A 19555-nucleotide genomic window follows, 5' to 3' on the forward strand; every position below is an offset into this window, starting at 1 on the left:
TCTTGAGGCTAGCTTTGGCGGAGGTACCATCAAATGACATCAGAAAGATAAATTTGGTAACAGGTGTCCCCAAATTTTCACAGACAACTACTGACTGTGAGGAAAAGGGTTGGACTCTGGACAAATGGGTGTGTGGGTGATCGATAGGAGGGGGTTACCCTGGGAGACTGGGAGATGCACCTGCCTAGCTTTCAGGTCGCGACCGCGCAGAAACCTCCAGTACTGCTACTCCAGCCCAGATCCCCTCCGCGAGGGTTGGGGCCGCAGCCTTCAGGCCGCGTTGCCACGGCGACTACAGAATTTTTTTTTTTTTTTTTCTCCTCCACCCCACTCCACATTCGCACACCTCTTGCGCGCAAAGCACCCGGACCCGCATCCTTACCGCGCTGCCGCTGGGCTTGGGCCAGCGCCGACTTATCAGCATTCAGCTCGCGGCTTGTTCCCCGCCCCCGCTGCGACTCCAGGCTCCAGCCTATCCAGCAGCTCCAGCACCCCTCGGTCCGCGCCGCCCAGCCGCGCCCACCTCCTCCCCGGGGACCACGCCGGAGCCCGACAACCGGCTCTGCCCTGGAGCTTCCCTGGCGGCCCTGAGCACAGCCGCGGATCGGCCCAGCTACTCATCGCCTTGCCGCACGCTGGTGGCCGCCGAGAGCTGCACGTCCGCGGCGGGGAGGGGGCGCCCTAAGCCTGGCTCGCAGGCAGCGTGCACCGGGAGACCCGCTCTACGCATCCCCGAAACAACTCTCTGGAGAGGTTCAACTCTCTGGAGAGGTTCAACTCCCCTGTGCGCCGTTTACGGTCCCCTGCGCTTCCTGCAATGCACCAGACGGGGGAAGTAGATATTGGAGGCACCTGCACTGCGCCCCAGTTGGGAGGCAGTGTGCGTAGAAGAGGGGGATCGTCTGCTGCAAAACCGGAGGATCGGAAGCGCGGGGAGTTAGGGGTGGGTTTTCTTAGGACTCACCTTGTGCAGTTTCCACATGGCTCCTAGAGCCTTGACTTCGTGGCTGGAGTGTTTGCCCTCCTCCAAGCACTGGTAGCACACGGGCATCTTGCACTGCACGCAGTACATGCTGTGGTTCTCCAGCTCGTGGTCTGTGCAGGTGGAGACCTTTCTTGGGCTCAGCCGCCGGCTCACGCGGCCCTGGGCCGGGGGCACCAGGCGGTGCTTGGCTAGGGGCCCCCGGGGCGGGTGGCAGCGCAGGCGGCACGGATCACAGTAGAAGACATCGCACTGTTCGCACATGACGGTGGCCTCTTTGGGTGCCTTCTCGCAAAGCTGGCACTTAAGGGCCGCCGCTTTGCTCTGCTGGTAGCGGTCAATTACCCCTTCCAGGACGCGGTTCTTGGGGAAGCCGCGGAGCCCCCGGTCATCCAGGATGAGGCTGCGGTGGCACTGGGGGCAGGTGATACAGGAGTTGCGGGGCACCGGGGCCAAGGCCGGTGACAGGTGGGTGGCCGGTGGCGGCATAGCCGGGGGGAACACACGGACGCCGTTGGGGGACTTCTGGCACGGGGTAGTGGGGGCGCTGGCGAACCCCCCGTAGGAGCCATAGCCGCTGTCCGCCTCGCTGTACAGGCTCATCTTGTCAAGGTCCAGATAATCATAGTCGGAGACCCCGGAGCCCGAGGCCCGTCGGCTCTGGGGGGACTCCGACTCCGGGGTCTGCACCAGGATGTTGCGGGCGCACGCCTGACATATATTGTGAGAGCAGGGCAGGATGATGGGCTCCCGATAGAAGGAGCCGCACACGGGGCATTTTAACTCTTCTTCCATCTCTTCCATGGGGACCTGGCTGGGAGCGAAGCAGAGGCGGCTGCAACTGGAGCCTGAACTGACGAGGTGGCCGCCGGCCTGTCGTGTCCAGCACCTTGGCCAGCAGCGGCGGCGGTGGCGTTGGCAGTGGCGCCTTCCCGCGTCGCTTAGGCGCCGACTCCCTGTGAGGCGCTCTCTCTGTGAGCCACCGAACCGCGGCGCCGAGCGCCAACCCGGGACCGCCCCCTCCTGCCCCTCTAGTCCCGCCCCAGCTTGTAAGCAGCGGCTTATTGGACGGCGGGCGAGAGAGCGAAGCTCTCATTGGCCATACGTCCCGTCCTTCTCCTCTCCTCCGCAGGCCACAGGGGGTTTGGTGGAGGATTCTGAGGATGAGGGGAGTCTTCGCTTCGGGCTGCATGATCTCGGGAGGGGGCCGGCGTGCGGAGGCGAGGGGACCGGGAAGGAGGGATTAGGCGGGATGACTCATCCCTCGCCCCGCTTCCTTCCGACCTCCGGCTCAGTCGCCCAAGAGCGGGGCGTGAGAAACCCCTCCCCGCAGCGAGGGGGCTGGCAGAGGGGCTGGTGCCTGTCGACGGCGTCTGCGTTTGGCTTGCAGCTGTAGTCTCCGCGCCGATCTCCGCTCGCCCGTGCTGCGCCGCGCGGGAGACCCCCCCTTCTTCCGCTGCTGGCGCCTCACCCAGGCCTACGTTTCTGTACCCGAGCCGGGCCATTCTCCCGCTCAGGAACCCGCGGAAGCCGGCCCCTGCGCTCCTGCATCCCGGGGGTCTGACGGCGCAGGCCTGGCAGGAGCCTTCTCGCTTCTTTTTCTCCCAGTTCCTGGTGTCTAAAAGGGGATTGACAATATCGATTTCCTAGTGTTGCTGTGAGATTTAAATTACGCGACCCACGTAAAGGCTCAGTATATTCGTTAAAATCTATGTCACCTTCATTTCACGCTTTCAATTCAGGCTCGGCCCAGAGGCTTCTTACCCTGTGGTGTGAACGTGTCTCTATATCCCCTCTTCATGTAAAAGAGCTTCTGTCCCCTCTTCAGTCCCCCTCCCCCCAAAGCTGTCCTCTCACCGGGGCGCTCAGCACCTGGCTGAGCTTTCACAAGGCCAGTAGAACCTTTGGTTCAGTTGAGGCAGGAATGGGTTGCTTATTTCTGAGTGCGCATAGTTTAGTAAACTAGCTCTGTAGATGAATCACTGTGTCGCTGTAGAGTCTCAGTGTGTGACTCCAAATAGCTTTATTCAATGTTATGTGGCCCGAGCATCTACCACAGCTTCCAGAATGATGGGTTCTTTCTGTTTCTTCTAGTGAAGTGCGAGAGGTGCTGGTGATGGTGGGGGCCTAGTTCTAGTGTTAATCCTCATATATTAAGCTCCACTCTTCTCCCTCTCCCCAAACATCGCTGGAGATAATTGGTCCTGCCCCTTGCCTGCAGAACTGTTGATTTGATGATGGCGAACAAGAAAATCCAAAAAACAAAAAAACTCATATTTAGGTTAAGTGACTTAGTGATATTCTGAGGTAATAACTTATTTGAAGTTGCACATGGCTGTTTTGCTGAGTGATTCATGAAGTAAATGACAAAATTTCTTTACAAGTTTTAACAAATCTTCCAATTTTCTGCCTTCCAAAAAAGAGATAACTTGATTATATGCAGCTCATTTAAATCACACTACTGTGCAGGAAAAAAAAAAAAAAAAAAGGACTTTTTATAACCCTGCCCTTGGAGAAATAGTCCGTAAACTAGGTTATCTTTCCCACGTTCAATTGCAGTAAAAACAGAACGTGATCATTGTTTGGGGAAAAAAGTTTTCATCGTTTTTTAAGTTATAGTAATTACAAATGCTATGTGAGTTTTTAAAAAGAATTTATTGGAGTATAGTTGATTTCTATGTGATTTATTTTTAACCTAGCTTTTAACTAGTTGAGTCCAGAGCATCCAAAGGCATATGTACTCTGTTTATAAACATTGAACTTCTTGGAGGTTGGAACATTATCTATTTGCAGGATACATCTAATTTATAGGTCCCAAGAGAATTTGCTAATAACAAGTAGTTAATAATTAATAAATTGTTAGAAAGGAGCGTCAGTACCACGCATAATTTACAATCCTTCAAATGACTTTTATATGTGTTTGGCTGATTGTAGTAGCCTTGGGCCAGTGCTTTGGACATTTCAAGGTATGCAGCTGTTACTCTTTTTAAGAGTTTGAACTTTGCTTATCACAGTATAACATCTGCTATGGATTGAAAGTGTCGCCCCAAAATTCCTATCTTGAAATCCTAACTCCCAAGGTGACGGTATCAGGAGGTGTGGCCCTTGGCAGAGCCTTCATGAATGGGATTAGTGCTCTTATAAAAGTAGCCCAAGAAATCTCCCTTGCCCTCTCCATCATGTGAGGTTACCATGAGAAGACCACCACTGTGAGGATCTTCACCAGTTACCAAATTTGCCAACACCTTGATCTTGTACTTCCCAGTCTCTAGACCTGTGACACATATATATGAAATCTATGAAATATGAAATATATTGAGATGATTTGTTAGATCTATTTGGTCAGGATTAGCTAAATCAAACCCAGGAGATTTAAATGACTATCATTTGTTTAGTGTTCACACTGTTCCAGGAAGTAAGTTAATTTACTTACATGCATACCTAGTTCAATCTCTGTAATAACAAGAAGAGATGGGTATAATTATCCCCATTTTAAAGATGAGTAAACCGAGGATAAGCAAAGTTCTGAAGGTCAAATATTGGTGAGGCTGGGACTCCTTTCTTTCTTTGTTCATTCATTCATTCATTCAACAACTGCTGAGCTCTACTCTCTGTCAGGCTCTGTGCGTGATAAATACCCCAAATGATCTTTTTTAACTTCCATGCTTATTCTGCTTACCTTCTCTGATAGTTCAGCATTTTCTTGAATTTGTTTCTCTAAAATATTTTATATTTTCCCCTCATGTTGCAGTATTTGGCCATAATGTACTTTACAACCCTCCAATGAGTTGTATTTAAAGGAAATAAAAATCTGAATGTAGTTGATACTATAGAAATACTATAGGGACTATCTTCTCTCTTCCAGCTGGTGATCAGCCCAGGCCCTGAAGCACGAGGATTGATAGCCCTGTAATTTTATCATTCCTGGGGTGACTGCAGATGTTCTCATTTGTGTAAAGTGCCTCTGAAACTTACTATTCACCCAAATGATGTTCTTTAGCAATAAGTTGAGCAAATTTAAAATGTACTAGCGGCTTTTCCATTTTTTTTAAAGTGTTTTCCAATGAAAAATTTAGGTGCTTTCCTATTTACTTTTGACTACAATGCTTGATTATTAACATAACTGTCTCTGATTCTAAAGAATGAACACTCAGAGGAGAAAGAATTCTCTCTCTTCCCCCCACGTTCTCTTCTAGAGCCATCAATCCTTAGTTACAGGGGGGAAAAAAATCAATGAAAGGAGCTGATTAAAGGCTCTGGCACTTTAAGATTCTCTGACAAATAGATAAAAATATTCTGTATTTATTTTGTGATTAAGGATATTGCTGAATGTGGTTTGTAAAAATTGCATTATTTGAAAGTAATGGAGGTGATGTTCTATTTCAAAAGAAATTTTGAGGAAACTTTTTTTTTGATGGGGTAACTTAATCCATTAATATTTAATTTTAAACTTGTAATGTTTGTGCCATCCTTTAATAACTTACATATTTATTTATTGTTGATATTCTTTTTTCTTTTTAATTATGCAATAATTACAGTAAATTAAGAGTGTTTTGCCCATTTAGTACTACTGGAACATGATCTTATTCAAATTCTGTTTCTAACTACAAGTAATATGGGACTAGTACTTTGGAAAGGGTAGACAGGAGAATCTGGGAAGATGGAAATCTAATGAATCTTATATTAAGGTAAAACAGCTGGAGAATAAATCCAGGAGACCCAACTTGTGAATAATAGGAATCCTAGAAAGAGGAAAAGGCACAGATGGAGGAAAGATCACAACTGAAAAAAATAATTTTCCTGAATCAAATAAAGATATAAGATTACAGATTGAAAGGATTTTAGAATTATATGTGACATTGATTTTAAAAAAAGACCCAAGCACATACAGATACAATTCTTGAACTCCAAGGAAAAAAGAACATCTACAAGCTCTCAGACAGAAACAACTTAATTATAAAAAGAAAAGAATCAGATTGGCATTGGATTTCTATTTTGCAGCCCTGAAGGCACGAAGAATGTGAAATAAAGTCTACAGCCTACTAGAAGTAAAAGAAGACGTCTAAGTATTTTATAGCCAGCCAAGAGATCACTTGATTGTCAGGTTTAAAAAAGATTTTGCAAGAATTTAGAGAATACAGCGCTCACATATTCCATCTAAGAAAAATACTTGAGAAGGATTTTAAACTAAATAACAAATGAATCTTAGAGTCCACAAGATGCGTAAGGAGCTGATGGGAAAGTAAAAGTATTCTGAGGACCTCAGAATTGGGGAGAGAGAAAAAATGTGAAAGGATAGGTGAGAAATAGAATATTTTTGTTGGAGGGATTACTTATTATCTTTTCTTTTTCACTTAAGAGTAAATATATGCATGCATTATGAGGCCTGGGAAAGGAAATATAACTATTAATATAATGGAAAGTACAATATAACTCACAATTAACAAACCTGGGGGCAGTACTATGTGAAACTCAATGACAACAAATTTTAAAACTTAAAGAAATGGATATTTTCCTGGCAAAATAATATATTAACTGAATTAATCCTTCAAAGTAGAAAGCTTAAATAGACCAACCTCCATTAAAGAGATTTGAAAGGTTAAGTTTTGATTTATCATTAAAAAGGATAGCATGGTTGTACAGATGAGCTCTAGTTAACTTTTTAAGAGCAAGTAATTTTAATGTTATTGAAATAACCTAAATTAAAGAAAAATATAGAATGTTCCCTAGTCCACTTTATAAAGCCATCATAAGTTTAATAACACAATATAATAATAATAATATACTTAACAGAGAATGCAATAAATCAAAAACTATAGACCTAAACCACCTAAGTAATAGATGTAAAGACGCTAAGTAGGATATTAGCAAACAGATTTCAACACTGTAGCAAAAGATTAGGATCTTAGGATTTCCCCAGGAATCTTAGTACAGTTGAGTGTCAGGTAAACTATCAACACAAATTATTACATGAAAAATGAAAGGGGCAAAATTCCCTCTTTTGGCCATATGGGAATAATCCTCCTTCCATAAATGACTAAAAAGCAGGATTAACTATAGGAATCAACTATTGTCAGACACTAGATAACAGACAGTGTAGAGTTATAATTCCTGAGAGAAGGCAGACAAAGAGGTGAGCCCTACCTTCAACCAGGCTTTCGACCAAATGGTAATTTCCAGACTGTGATACAGAGGAGGAATCCAAACAAAGCCCACCAATCTCCCTGAGTTGAGGAGAAAGAGATTCAATTTTGGGGAGGTGAAGGAAGCTAGAATTGGAGAGAGGAAAGAATTCGACAGTTTCAAGGATCTGCATGGGGATTTGCTTGAGTGCTTGAACACAATGTGTGCATATATAGGGTGACTCTCCACCAGAATGGGCAATAACAACTTCTGAGGAAAGAGCAATTATTGGATTTGTAATATAAACAATTCTCAGAGCACACATAGGACCAGGAATCATTCATATTCTCTTTAGCCGGAATGAAGAGGAAGCATTGAATATACAAAAATACATTAGCAATGCACAATCAGCAACTGATATTAAAACTGTACCATTTATAACAGCATCAAAAACCATGAATTTGAATTAATAAAATATGTATAAGATCTATACACTGACAACTACAAAACGTTTCAGAGAGAAATTAAAGCAACTTTAATAAATGGTGAGATATGCTGTGTTCATAGATTGGTAAGACTCAATATTGTTTAGATGGCAATTTCCCCCAAATTGACTTATAGATTCAATGCAATTCCAATGAAAAATTTCAGAAGGCTTTTTCTGAGGGTAAGCAATTGACAAGCTGATTCTAAAAATCTACTTGAAGATGCAAAGAAGCTTGAACAGCCAAAAGTATTTTGAAAAAGATCCAACTTGAAAGATTTATACTAACTGATTTTAAGACTTACTAAAAAGCTACAGTAATTAACCTGTTGTGTTAGTGGCTTAAGGATAGAAATATATATCAATGAAGCAGAATAGAGTTTAGAAATAGACTCATATATCTATGGTCAATTAATTGTAAATAAAGATTCTAAGTAAGCTGTGTGGAAACATCTATTAAAGTTAAAAACAAACATCAATAAAGTTAAAAAGTTCAAAAAGCAAAGAAAAATGTTGCCTTAGCCTTTATACACTTTGTTCTAGGTTATTTCACTTTTTGTAACAAACGTGTTACAAGTGTGTTATAACTTGAAAAATATCTAAAAAATAATTCTTACAAGAATTTTGAAATAATTTCTGAAGGAGTGTGACTGTTACTTGTAATTCCCTTTCTCCTATCTAATCTTCATTGTTACATGCCAGAATTAAAAAGCATCTCATGTTTCTGATCTTAAATTTTGGAATTCTACTTTACATATGCTGTTACAGTGTTAATCTGACTATATATCATTTTATTCTATCCTAATAGGAAACCAGAGCTAGTTTCTGCTTAAGCTTCGCAGTACAGTTCCAATGCCATTGCTCCTTATAGTGTTCTCTGGAGCTGTCTTCCTGGTGAATTTCTCTACTTTCTACAAGTGTTCAAATATTTTTTCCCTGCCTTTAAGAAGCAGATAATTTGCTAGAAAAATTAACTTGTCAGCAGAATTCTTTTGCTGTAGGTGTTCAGTAAACATTGCCCCAAGCTCTTCTCTGTTTCAGTCTCAAAGACAGGAGTCATTCACAATTTCTTTTAAATTTAGTTGTTATTACTTTTGGTAATGCTGGAAGACCAATATAGGAGAATATAGGATATAGGAATATAGGAATTCTTCTCTGAGGATTTTGAATTTGGGAAACTGAAAGACTGAGTATGTTAATTGGAGGTGCAAAACATAAAGGTCATGAAGTGTACTAGAGGCCAAATTAGCCAGTATGGTTATATGGAAGCTAAAGTTTCAAGGAACATGTCTGGCGCAGCAGATGTTATCAGTGCTTAGCAATATCTTTTCCCTCCTGGGCGTATGTATGGGAGACTATGCAAACTTTTGTTGTTAGGCAAGACTTTGTGACCAGGTCTGGCCATAGAAATGTGTGCAGAAATGTGTGTCACTTCCAGACTGAGTTAATAAAAAGCTCCTGCACAAAGTTATGGAAAATGTCTTGAGATTTTGTTGAACCATAGATCAAAGCTGTTTGGATCCCTGAATCTGCACATAGAAAGCAGCTATCAGAATTGGTGGTTCACTGCCTGAAGAACAACTGAGGAAAATTAGCTTTTGTGTGTTAAGCCAGAGATGTGAGGGTTGTGTGTTACTGTAACACAGCACAGCCTAACCTGACTAATATAGTAGTAAAGAGAGATAAATGGAAGAGACAGGCAGAGACAAGTCATGAGTATAGCCCTTAATAGAGACAAAGTAGCTATATTGCTTCTTACCTGTTTATTTGTTATAGTTCCCATCAGACCTGGCATTACTTTGGTTTCTGTACTGGTATGCCACAAATTTATTGGTATCTTTACAATAAGTTTAACTTTTCTTGGTTAGCTGAAGTGTGCTCTCTTTCCTTCCAATCAAAAGACCAAAATCAAACTATTCAGTTAGTCACATTTTAATCACTTAGATATTGAGATCTGCATTGTCGTAGATGCTGTTGGTGCTCTGTCCACTTTTCTTTAGCATGTACCTCTTCATGCTAAAGGCCACTTAGTGCAAAAAACTGTGAGTTTTTGAGGGATTTTTCTAGCCAAGGAGCATGCTCAGCCAAGACACAGGGGAAGCCTGGAGAATTAATGCCCCTGGAAGCAGCCCCAACAAGTGATGCTGGGTAGGTGAGGGGTTGGTGGATAAATAACTAGGTTCCTAACATCTCTTGGTTGAGATAATTTTCAGACTTTTTCCACATTGTCTCCCAGAGTTCCCTAGTAGGATCAGCTCAAGTTGCCCAAAGTGGCTTAATAACTCACCCTTTACTGGCTACCTTCTTGTCTTTTCTTACTTCAATTCCTTAACAGTGTTCCTTAGGATCATCCCCCAAATAAAATACTTGCACTTAAATTCATGTCTCCAGATGTGCTTCCAAACCAAAATAACCATTTTGTGTGCATAAGAAGGCAATGAATAGAATCTTCATCTCATGAAATTGTCATTTTTTTCCCCTATTTTTTGTGATGTTCGACCCATTCTGCCTTTTATACTACCTAATTTCAACTCCAGAATTTTAAGTTGGTTCTTTTTTAGTTTCCATCCTTTGTTTATGATTCATTTTTTTTCATGCATCATTTTCCTGATTTCATTTAGTGGTTTGTTTGTGTTCTATACACATTGAACTTAAGACACCAATTTTGAATTCTTTGTCAGGTAATTCATAGACATCTGTTTTTTTAGGGTCAATTTCTGGAGATTTATTTTTGTTCCTTTGATTGGGCCATGTTCCCTTGTTTCTTTGTATGCCTTGTAATTTTTTTCCTCTGAGAGTGGGATATTTGAAAAAATAGCCACCTCTTCCAGTCCTTATGGAACAGTTTTGTACAAGGGAAGACCTTCACCAATCAGACGGGCCAGAGATTCTGGGGACGTTTCAAGCCTTTCCTGGGAACGCATCTTCTGTGGGCTTATGCAGATAATTTCCCAATCAGAGAGATTTGCTGGCTTACTTTTTAGGAGCTTGTTATCTCATGCTCTTTCTGTGTGTTTGTGGTACTGCAGGTTCTTTGGTGCTGCAACAAGTCCCAGAGTTCTCTTTTGTTTTCCATGACGCCCAGGCATTCAAAATATCAGGAAGACAGAAGCCAGTCCCTTGGGGAGCCCCTGAGAAGCCAGAACGTTGGATGCACATTCCAAGCTTCTCTTTCCCTCAAGGGAGAAGCCACGAGTTGGGTGTTCTCTCTCTATTGTGCCAAGCTGTGCCAGCTGAGGTGAGGTGCAATTGCAGACAGAATGCAATGGCTTTCCTTACTCATTTCAGCGCAGCTGTTCTTGGCTTTGCACTCACCCGGCGTTCTGCAACATCTTAACCTGTTTCTGAAGTTCTTGTGAAGGCATTTTGGTCTATATATTGTTGAGTCAGTGTCTCTGTATGGGAACGAGGGCTGGAGCTTCCTATTCTGTTATCTTTCTGACATCATTCTATTTCTTTTTAAACATCTTTATTGGAGTATAATTGCTTTACATTGTTGTGTTAGTTTCTGCGGTATAACAAAGTGAACCAGCTATGCATATACTTATATCCCCATATCCCCTCCCTCTTGCGTCTCCCTCCCACGCTCCCTATCCCACCCCTCTAGGTGGTCACAAAGCACCGAGCTGATCTCCCTGTGCTATGTGGCTGCTTCCCACTAGCTATCTATTTTACATTTGGTAGTGTATGTATGTCAATGATATTCTCTCACTTCATCCCAGCTTACCCTTCCCCCTCCCCGTGTCCTTAAGTCCACTCTCTACGTCCGCGTCTTTATTCCTGTCCTGCCCCTAGGTTCTTCAGAGCCTTTTTTTTTTTTTTTTTTTAGATTCCATTTGTATCTGTTAGCATACAGTATTTGTTTTTCCCTTTCTGACTTACTTCACTCTGTATGACAGATTCTAGGTCCATCCACCTCACTACAAATAACTCAGTTTCGTGTCTTTTTATGGCTGAGTAATATTACATTGTACACATGTGCCACATCTTTTTCATCCATTCATCTGTCGATGGACACTTAGGTTGCTTCCACGTCCTGGCTATTGTAAACAGTGCTGCAATGAACACTGTGGTACATGACTCTTTTTGAGTTATGGTTTTCTCTGGGTATATGCCCAGTAGTGGGATTGCTGGGTCATATGATAGTTCTATTTTTAGTTTTTTAAGGAACCTCCATACTGTTCTCCATAGTGGCTGTATCAATTTACATGCCCACCAACAGTGTAGGAGGGTTCCCTTTTCTCCATACCCTCTCCAGCATTTATTGTTTGTAGCTTTTTGTTTGTAGGTTTTTTGATGATGGCCATTCTGACAGGTGTGAGGTGATACCTCATTGTAGTTTTGATTTGCATTTCTCTAATGATAGTGATGTTGAGCATCCTTTCATGTGTTTGTTGGCAATCTGTATATCTTCTTGGGAGAAATATCTATTTAGGTCTTCTGCCCATTTTTGGATTGGGTTGTTTGTTTTTTTGATATTGAGCTGCATGAGCTGCTTGTATATTTTGGAGATTAATCCTTTGTCAGTTGCTTCGTTTGCAAATATTTTCTCCCATTCGGAAGGTTGTCTTTTTGTTTTGTTTATGGTTTCCTTTGCTGTGCAAAAGCTTTTAAGTTTCATTAGATCCCATTTGTTTATTTTTGTTTTTAATTTCCATTTCTCTAGGAGGTGGGTCAAAAAGTATCTTGCTGTGATTTATGTCATAGAGTGTTCTGCCTATGTTTTTCTCTAAGAGTTTTATAGTGTCTGGCCTTACATTTAGATCTTTAATCCATTTTGAGTTTATTTTTGTGTATGGTGTTAGGGAGTGTTCTAATTTCATTCTTTTACATGTAGTTGTCCAGTTTTCCCAGCACCACTTATTAAAGGGGCTGTCTTTTCTCCACTGTATATTCTTGCCTACTTTATCAAAGATAAGGTGACCATATGTGCATGGGTTTATCTCTGGGCTTTCTATCCTGTTCCATTGATCTATATTTCCGTTTCTGTGCCAGTACCATACTGTCTTGATTACTGTAGCTTTGTAGTATAGTCTGAAGTCAGGGAGCCTGATTCCTCCAGCTCCGTTTTTCTTTCTCAAGATTGACTTGGCTTTTCGGGGTCTTTTGTGTTTCCATATAAATTGTGCAATTTTTTGTTCTAGTTCTGTGAAAAATGCCATTGCTAGTTTGATAGGGATTGCATTGAATCTGTAGATTGCTTTGGGTAGTATAGTCATTTTCACAATATTGATTCTTCCAATCCAAGAACATGGTATATCTCTCCATCTGTTTGTATAATCTTTAATTTCTTTCATCAGTGTCTTATAGTTTTCTGCATACAGGTCTTTTGTCTCCTTAGATAGGTTTACTCCTCGGTATTTTATTCTTTTCGTTGCAATGGTAAATGGGAGTGTTCCCTTAATGTCTCTTTCAGATTCTTCGTCATTAGTGTATAGGAATACAAGAGAGTTCTGTGCATTAATTTTGTATTCTGCTACTCTATCAAATTCATTGATTAGCTCTAGTAGTTTTCTGGTAGTGTCTTTAGGATTCTCTATGTATAGTATCATGTCATCTGCAAACAGTGACAGTTTTACTTCTTTTCTGATTTGGGTTCCTTTTATTTCTTTTTCTTCTCTGATTGCTGTGGCTAAAACTTCCAAAACTATGTTGAATAACAGTGGCGAGAGTTGGCAACCTTGTCTTGTTCCTGATCTTAGTGGAAATGGTTTCAGTTTTTCACCATTGAGAATGATGTTGGCTGTGGGTTTGTCATATATGGCCTTTATTATGTTGAGGTAAGTTCCCTCTATGCCTACTTTCTGGAGGGTTTTTTATCATAAATGGGTGTTGAATTTTGTCAAAAGCTTTTTCTGCATCTATTGAGATTATCATATGGTTTTTCTCCTTCAATTTGTTAATATGGTGTATCACATTGATTGATTTGCATATCTTGAAGAATCCTTGCATTCCTGGGATAAACCCCGCTTGATCATGGTGTATGATCATTTTAATGTACTGTTGGATTCTGTTTGCTAGCATTTTGTTGAGGATTTTTGCATCTATGTTCATCAGTGATATTGGCCTGTAGTTTTCTTTCTTTGTGACACCTCTGTCTGGTTTTGGTATCACGGTGATGGTGGCTTCGTAGAATGAGTTTGGGAGTGTTCCTCCCTCTGCTATATTTTGGAAGAGTTTGAGAAGGATAGGTGTTAGCTCTTCTCTAAATGTCTGATAAAATTCGCCTGTGAAGCTATCCCGTCCTGGGTTTTTGTCTGTTGGAAGGTTTTTAACCACAGTTTCAATTTCAGTGCTTGTGATTGGTGTGTTTACATTTTCTATTTCTTCCTGGTTCAGCCTCGGAAGGTTGTGCTTTTCTAAGAATTTGTCCATTTCTTCCAGGTTGTCCATTTTGCTTGGCATATAGTTGCTTGTATTAATCTCTCATGATCCTTTGTATTTCTGCAGTGTCAGTTGTTACTTCTCCTTTTTCATTTCTAATTCTGTTGATTTGAGTCTTCTCCCTTTTTTTCCTGATGAGTCTGGCTAATGGTTTATCAATTTTGTTTATCTTCTCAGTGAACCAGCTTTTAGTTTTATTGATCTTTGCTATTGTTTTCTTCATTTCTTTTTCATTTATTTCTGATCTGATCTTTATGATTTCTTTCCTTCTGCTAACTTTGGGGTTATTTTGTTCTTCTTTCTCTAATTGCTTTAGGTGTAAGGTTAGGTTGTTTATTTGAGATGTTTCTTGTTTCTTGAGGTAGGATTGTATTGCTATAAACTTCCCTCTTAGAACTGCTTTTGCTGTATCCCATAGGTTTTGGGTCATTGTGTTTTCATTGTCATTTATTTCTAGGTATTTTTAAATTTCCTCTTTGATTTCTTCAGTGATCTCTTGGTTATTTAGTAGCGTATTGTTTAGCCTCCATGTGTTTGTATTTGTTACAGTTTTTTTCCTGTAATTGATATCTAGTCTCATAGCACTGTGGTTGGAAAAGATATTTGATACGATTTCAATTTTTTTAAATTTACCAAGGCTTGATTTGTGACCCAAGATATGATCTATCCTGGAGAATATTCCATGAGCACTTGAGAAGAAAGTGTATTCTGTTGTTTTTGGATGGAATGTCCTATAAATATCAATTAAATCCATCTTATTTAATGTGTCATTTAAAGCTTGTGTTTCCTTATTTACTTTCATTTTGGTTGATCTGTCCAATGGTGAAAGTGGGGTATTAAAGTCCCCTGCTATGATTGTGTTACTGTTGATTTCCCCTTTTATGGCTGTTAACATTTGCCTTATGTATTGAGGTGCTCCTATGTTTGGGTGCATAAATATTTACAATTGTTATATCTTCTTCTTGGATTGATCCCTTGATCATTATGTAGTGTCCTTCTTTGTCTCTTGTAATAGTCTTTATTTTAAAGTCTATTTTGTCTGAAATGAGAATGGCTACTCCAGCTTTCTTTTGATTTCCATTTGCACGCAATATCTTTTTTCATCCCCTTTCAGTCTGTATGTGTCCCTAGGTCTGAAGCGGGTCTCTTGTAGACAGCATATATATGGGTCTTGTTTTTGTATCCATTCAGCCAGTCTATGTCTTTTGATTGGAGCATTTAATCCATTTACATTTAAGGTAGTTATCGATATGTATGTTCCTATTACCATTTTCTTAATTGTTTTGAGTTTGTTATTGTAGATCTTTTCCTACTCTTGTGTTTCCTGGCTAGAGCAATTCCTTTAGCATTTGTTGTAAAGCTGGTTTTGGTGGTGCTGAATTCTCTTAGGTTTTGCTTGTCTGTAAAGGTTTTAATTTCTCTTCAAATCTGAATGAGATCCTTGCTGGGTAGAGTAATCTTGATTGTAGGTTTTTCCCTTTCATCATTTAAAATATGTCCTGCCAGTCCCTTCTGGCTTGCAGAGTTTCTGCTGAAAGATCAGCTGTTAACGTTATGGGGATCCTCTTGTATGTTATTTGTTGTTTTTCCCTTGCTGCTTTTAATATTTTTTCTTTGTATTTAATTTTTGATAGTTTGATTAATATGTGTCTTGGCATGTTTCTCCTTGGATTTATCCTGTATGGGACTCTCTGTGCTTCCTGGACTTGATTGACCTTTTCCTTTCCCATATTAGGGGAGTTTTCAACTATAATCTCTTCAAATATTTTCTCATTCCCTTTTTCTCTTCTTCTTCTGGGACCCCTATAATTTGAACTCAGCGTGTTTAATGTTGTCCCAGAGGTTTCTGAGACTGTCCTCAATTCTTTTCATTCTTTTTTCTTTATTCTGCTCTGCAGTAGTTATTTCCACTATTTTATCTTCCAGGTCACTCATCCGTTCTTCTTCCTCAGTTATTCTGCTACTGATTCCTTCTAGAGAATTTTTAATTTCATTTATTGTGTTGTTCATCATTGTTTGTTTGCTCTTTAGTTCTTCTATGTCCTTGTTAAATGTTTCTTGTATTTTCTCCATTCTATTTCCGAGATTTTGGATCATCTTTACTGCAATTTCTCTGAATTCTTTTTCAGGTAGACTGCCTATTTCTTCTTCGTTTGTTTGGTCTGGTGGCTTTTTACCTTGCTTCTTCATCTGCTGTGTGTTTCTCTGTCTTCTTATTTTGCTTAACTTTCTGTGTTTGGGGTCTCCTTTTCACAGGCTGCAGGTTTGTAGTTCCCGTTGTTTTTGGTGCCTGCCCCCAGTGGCTAAGTTTGGTTCAGTGGGTTGTGTAGACTTCCTGGTGGAGGGGACTGGTGCCTGTGTTCTGGTGGATGAGGCTGGATCTTGTCTTTCTGGTGGGAAGGACCACATCTGGTGGTGTGTTTTGGGATGTCTGTGACCTTATTATGATTTTAGGCAGCCTCTCTGCTAATGGGTGGGGTTGTGTTCCTGTCTTGCTAGTTGTTTGGCATGGGGTGTCCAGCACTGGCGCTTGCTGGTTGTTGAGTGGAGCTGGGTCTTAGTGTTGAGACACACATCTCTGGGAGAGCCCTTGCTGATTGATATTACATGGGGCCGGGAAGTCTCTGGTGGTCCAATGTCCTGAACTCAGCTCTCCCACCTCAGAGGCTCAGGCCTGACAGCCGGCAGAGCACCAAGACCCTGTCAGCCACACGACTTTTGGGAAGTCTGCGGTCTTCTGTCAGCATTCAGTAGGGTTTCTGTAGGAGTTGTTCCACATGTAGATGTATTTTTGATGTATTTTTGGGGAAGAAGGTGATCTCCACGTCTTACTTTTCTACCATCTTGAAGGTCCTCTCTCTTCACACCTCCTGCTGCTAGAGGGTCCACATTTCATTTGGAAAGGACATAAATCTGGCAATCTCACTTCAGACCTAGCCCATCCACCTTTTTTCCCTTTGTGCTTAGTCTGTTTCACTTGCTCATAACAGGCCCCATGCAGAGGCCTTGCCCCTGGCCCTTCAGACCAGAGTTCCTCGTGAAACGGCTGAGCCGACACCTCAGCTTGGGACGTGCGCTGAAGCTCCTCATAGGACACTCAACTCAAGAATCTGACATCATTCTTATCCTACATTTTACAAAGAGAATTTAAGTGGTTTGTATTTCTGCCCCATAAAATTTTCTCTTTTAATCTTCAAAAACCTTCCAGGAAATGAAAGAATAAATAATAAAAGTGCCTGTGTTCACTCAGAACTGTATAATTTAATAGAAGATATTCACATTAATAGATATATTAATAGAATAAAAGGTATCCACATTCACCTTCTAATTTGTTAAAACTCTGTAAGGTAATTAAGACAGGCATCTTAGTTTTACAAGTACAAAAACAGGGACTTAAAGAAATCTAGTGACTTATCCAAGGTTACAAATTAAGGAGCAGAGCCAGGACATTAAGCCAGGACTTCTTACATCTGGTCCAATTCTCTTTCCCCTACACTGAGCTATCAGAAAAACAAGAATAAAATTATTGTTTACATACTGCTTAATGTTGGTGAGGGAAAGAACAAGTTAAGGAAGTTTGTAAAGATCTTGGACTTGAATATGAAGACTCGAATGGACTGATTCTTTCAACTTGGCTGCTCCTTGAAGAGGAAAGCACAGATTACAGTTCTAAAATTAGATTTCTCAGGATTGTTTGAGCTATATGATCTTGTGCATGTCCTGTACCACGTGGGTCCCAAATTTCCAAGTCTTAAGAATGCCTGGATGGTTCCTTGGGTCCTTTGAAGCTCTATGGAACTCTGGCGTTCATATCCACATTATATTTCTGGGAAGAAGGAGGAGGCAAAAGAGAAGAGGATAAAGAAGGAGTAGAGTAGGAGGAGGAGGAGAAGGAGGAGGAGGAGGAGGGGGAGGAAGAGGAGGAGGAGGAGGAGGAGGGGGGAGGAGGAGGAGGAGGAGGAGGAGGAAGAGGAGGAGGAGGAGGAGGAGGAGGAAGAGCATGTGTCCTATAGTCTTCAAGGAAAAAATGTTTCATATCATTTTCTCCCCAGGCTGAATGAGAATGAGAATAGGCTCTGGGGAACACGTAATACTTAAAGCATCCTGTACAAGTTCTTGCAGTAAGTGAAAAGTCAGAACCACTTGCTACATGATAACATCTAAATAGGATAAAATAGAACTCAAACTCATTTGGGAGAGAAAAATTACTAAAATATGGCTGTAGTACTACTAGACATTTCATTATTAATTTCTGTTCTTTGGTATGAATTTTTACTCAAATATCAAGCAGAAAATATCTATTTATGCCTTAAAATAAAATACAAGTTTAATGTAGTAAACATATTGATTTAATATTTAAGCAGAGAAGAAATAATACCTTTGGTATGGTACCCCATTTTTCACTAACATTTTCATGTATTAGATGTCATTTGGTTCTCATAATCCTGGTAAGTGACTTTATCTTTACAGACACAGAGATTCTTAAAGGTTAAGTGGCGTGCCCAGGGTCATGCAGATGGCATTCAGTTCATACATAGGAGTAGCCAAACCAACTTGTAAGAGAATATTTTGTTGTCATAATTTCTAATAGTAGCGTTCTATTATGCAATGTTTTCTCAGCTTCAATGATATTTGTAGGGTAGTAACATAGAAAATGAGGTGCCACTTTTTATGAAGGGGCTAATATTTATTGCTCCACATTTCTCTTCCTTGATGCCACCAATGGATACTGTATTAGAAGGCCTTTATGTAGATCTTAGGATAGTTTCATTTATTGCTGGTTTTTGAGCCCCAGATTTTCCAGTTTTACTGATCTACTTCTGATGAGAGCCTGAATGAGCAAGATCATTTTTCCTGCTCCAACTCCATAATTCAAATCTCTTTGAATTGCTTGCAATCACCTCTTAATTGATTGGCTATTAAATTATTTCATAACACTTCACAAATTTGGATGTACATATGGTTCTTCACTGCAACCTCCAATTATCCTGGAATTATTATTTGTGCAGTGTAGAGGACAAATAATTATTTATGGGTTGAATGAAAATCCTCTTTTACATTCTTCCAGATGCAATAACTGTAACATGGGCTTTTATTTGAGTGGCATGTTTATTTGTGGTTTTGAAAATAGATGGTTCTCTAAAATGACAGTTAAAAAAAATCTGAGTAGAGATAATTATGGGCTTAATTTTTAAAAATAACACAATCAATTAAAAATATTTATTGCTCATTTGTTGATTATGAGAGACCAAAGGAAGACATCTCTGTCCTTTCAGAGTGAATGTTTATTAGAGAATAAGACAAAATCCCTCTAGATCACAGTATAAGACTGTGAGTGCCATAAACATGTTCCATAGTGTCATGGGGGTCAGAGGAGGGAGCATGTGTGGGTGAGGTTATGAAGCCTTCATGGGTTGGATTTCAGAAGAAACAGGGTTGCGAAGAACATTTAGTAGGGAACATAGTAAGCAGAGAAGTTGGAGTTTGTGGTCTTTTGAAAACAAAATTTGTAGTAAAGGGAATCAACCCAGAGTTATTATTTTAGTGTATAGGACACAAGAACATATGGATGGAAGAAGGAG

At 40.7% G+C, this 19555-nt stretch overlaps 1 protein-coding gene across 20 annotated transcripts in view; it reads right to left on the reverse strand.

Moving 5' to 3' along the window:
- Positions 1-1801, reverse strand: part of TRIM9 (tripartite motif containing 9) — a 100311-nt gene extending 98510 nt beyond the window's left edge. For 19 of the 20 annotated variants that reach the window (XM_061182540.1, XM_061182537.1, XM_061182535.1 and 16 more), the window contains exon 1: positions 965-1786. In XM_061182540.1, coding sequence (XP_061038523.1) covers positions 965-1786 — 822 coding nt within the window. Of the gene's footprint in view, positions 1-964 lie in introns of all 20 variants that reach the window. The other variant, XM_061182541.1, reaches the window with a different exon arrangement.
- Positions 1802-19555: the final 17754 nt, after the last annotated feature.

The sequence above is a fragment of the Eubalaena glacialis genome, chromosome 2, assembly GCF_028564815.1.
Source record: "Eubalaena glacialis isolate mEubGla1 chromosome 2, mEubGla1.1.hap2.+ XY, whole genome shotgun sequence".
Taxonomy (NCBI): Eukaryota; Metazoa; Chordata; class Mammalia; order Artiodactyla; family Balaenidae; genus Eubalaena; species Eubalaena glacialis.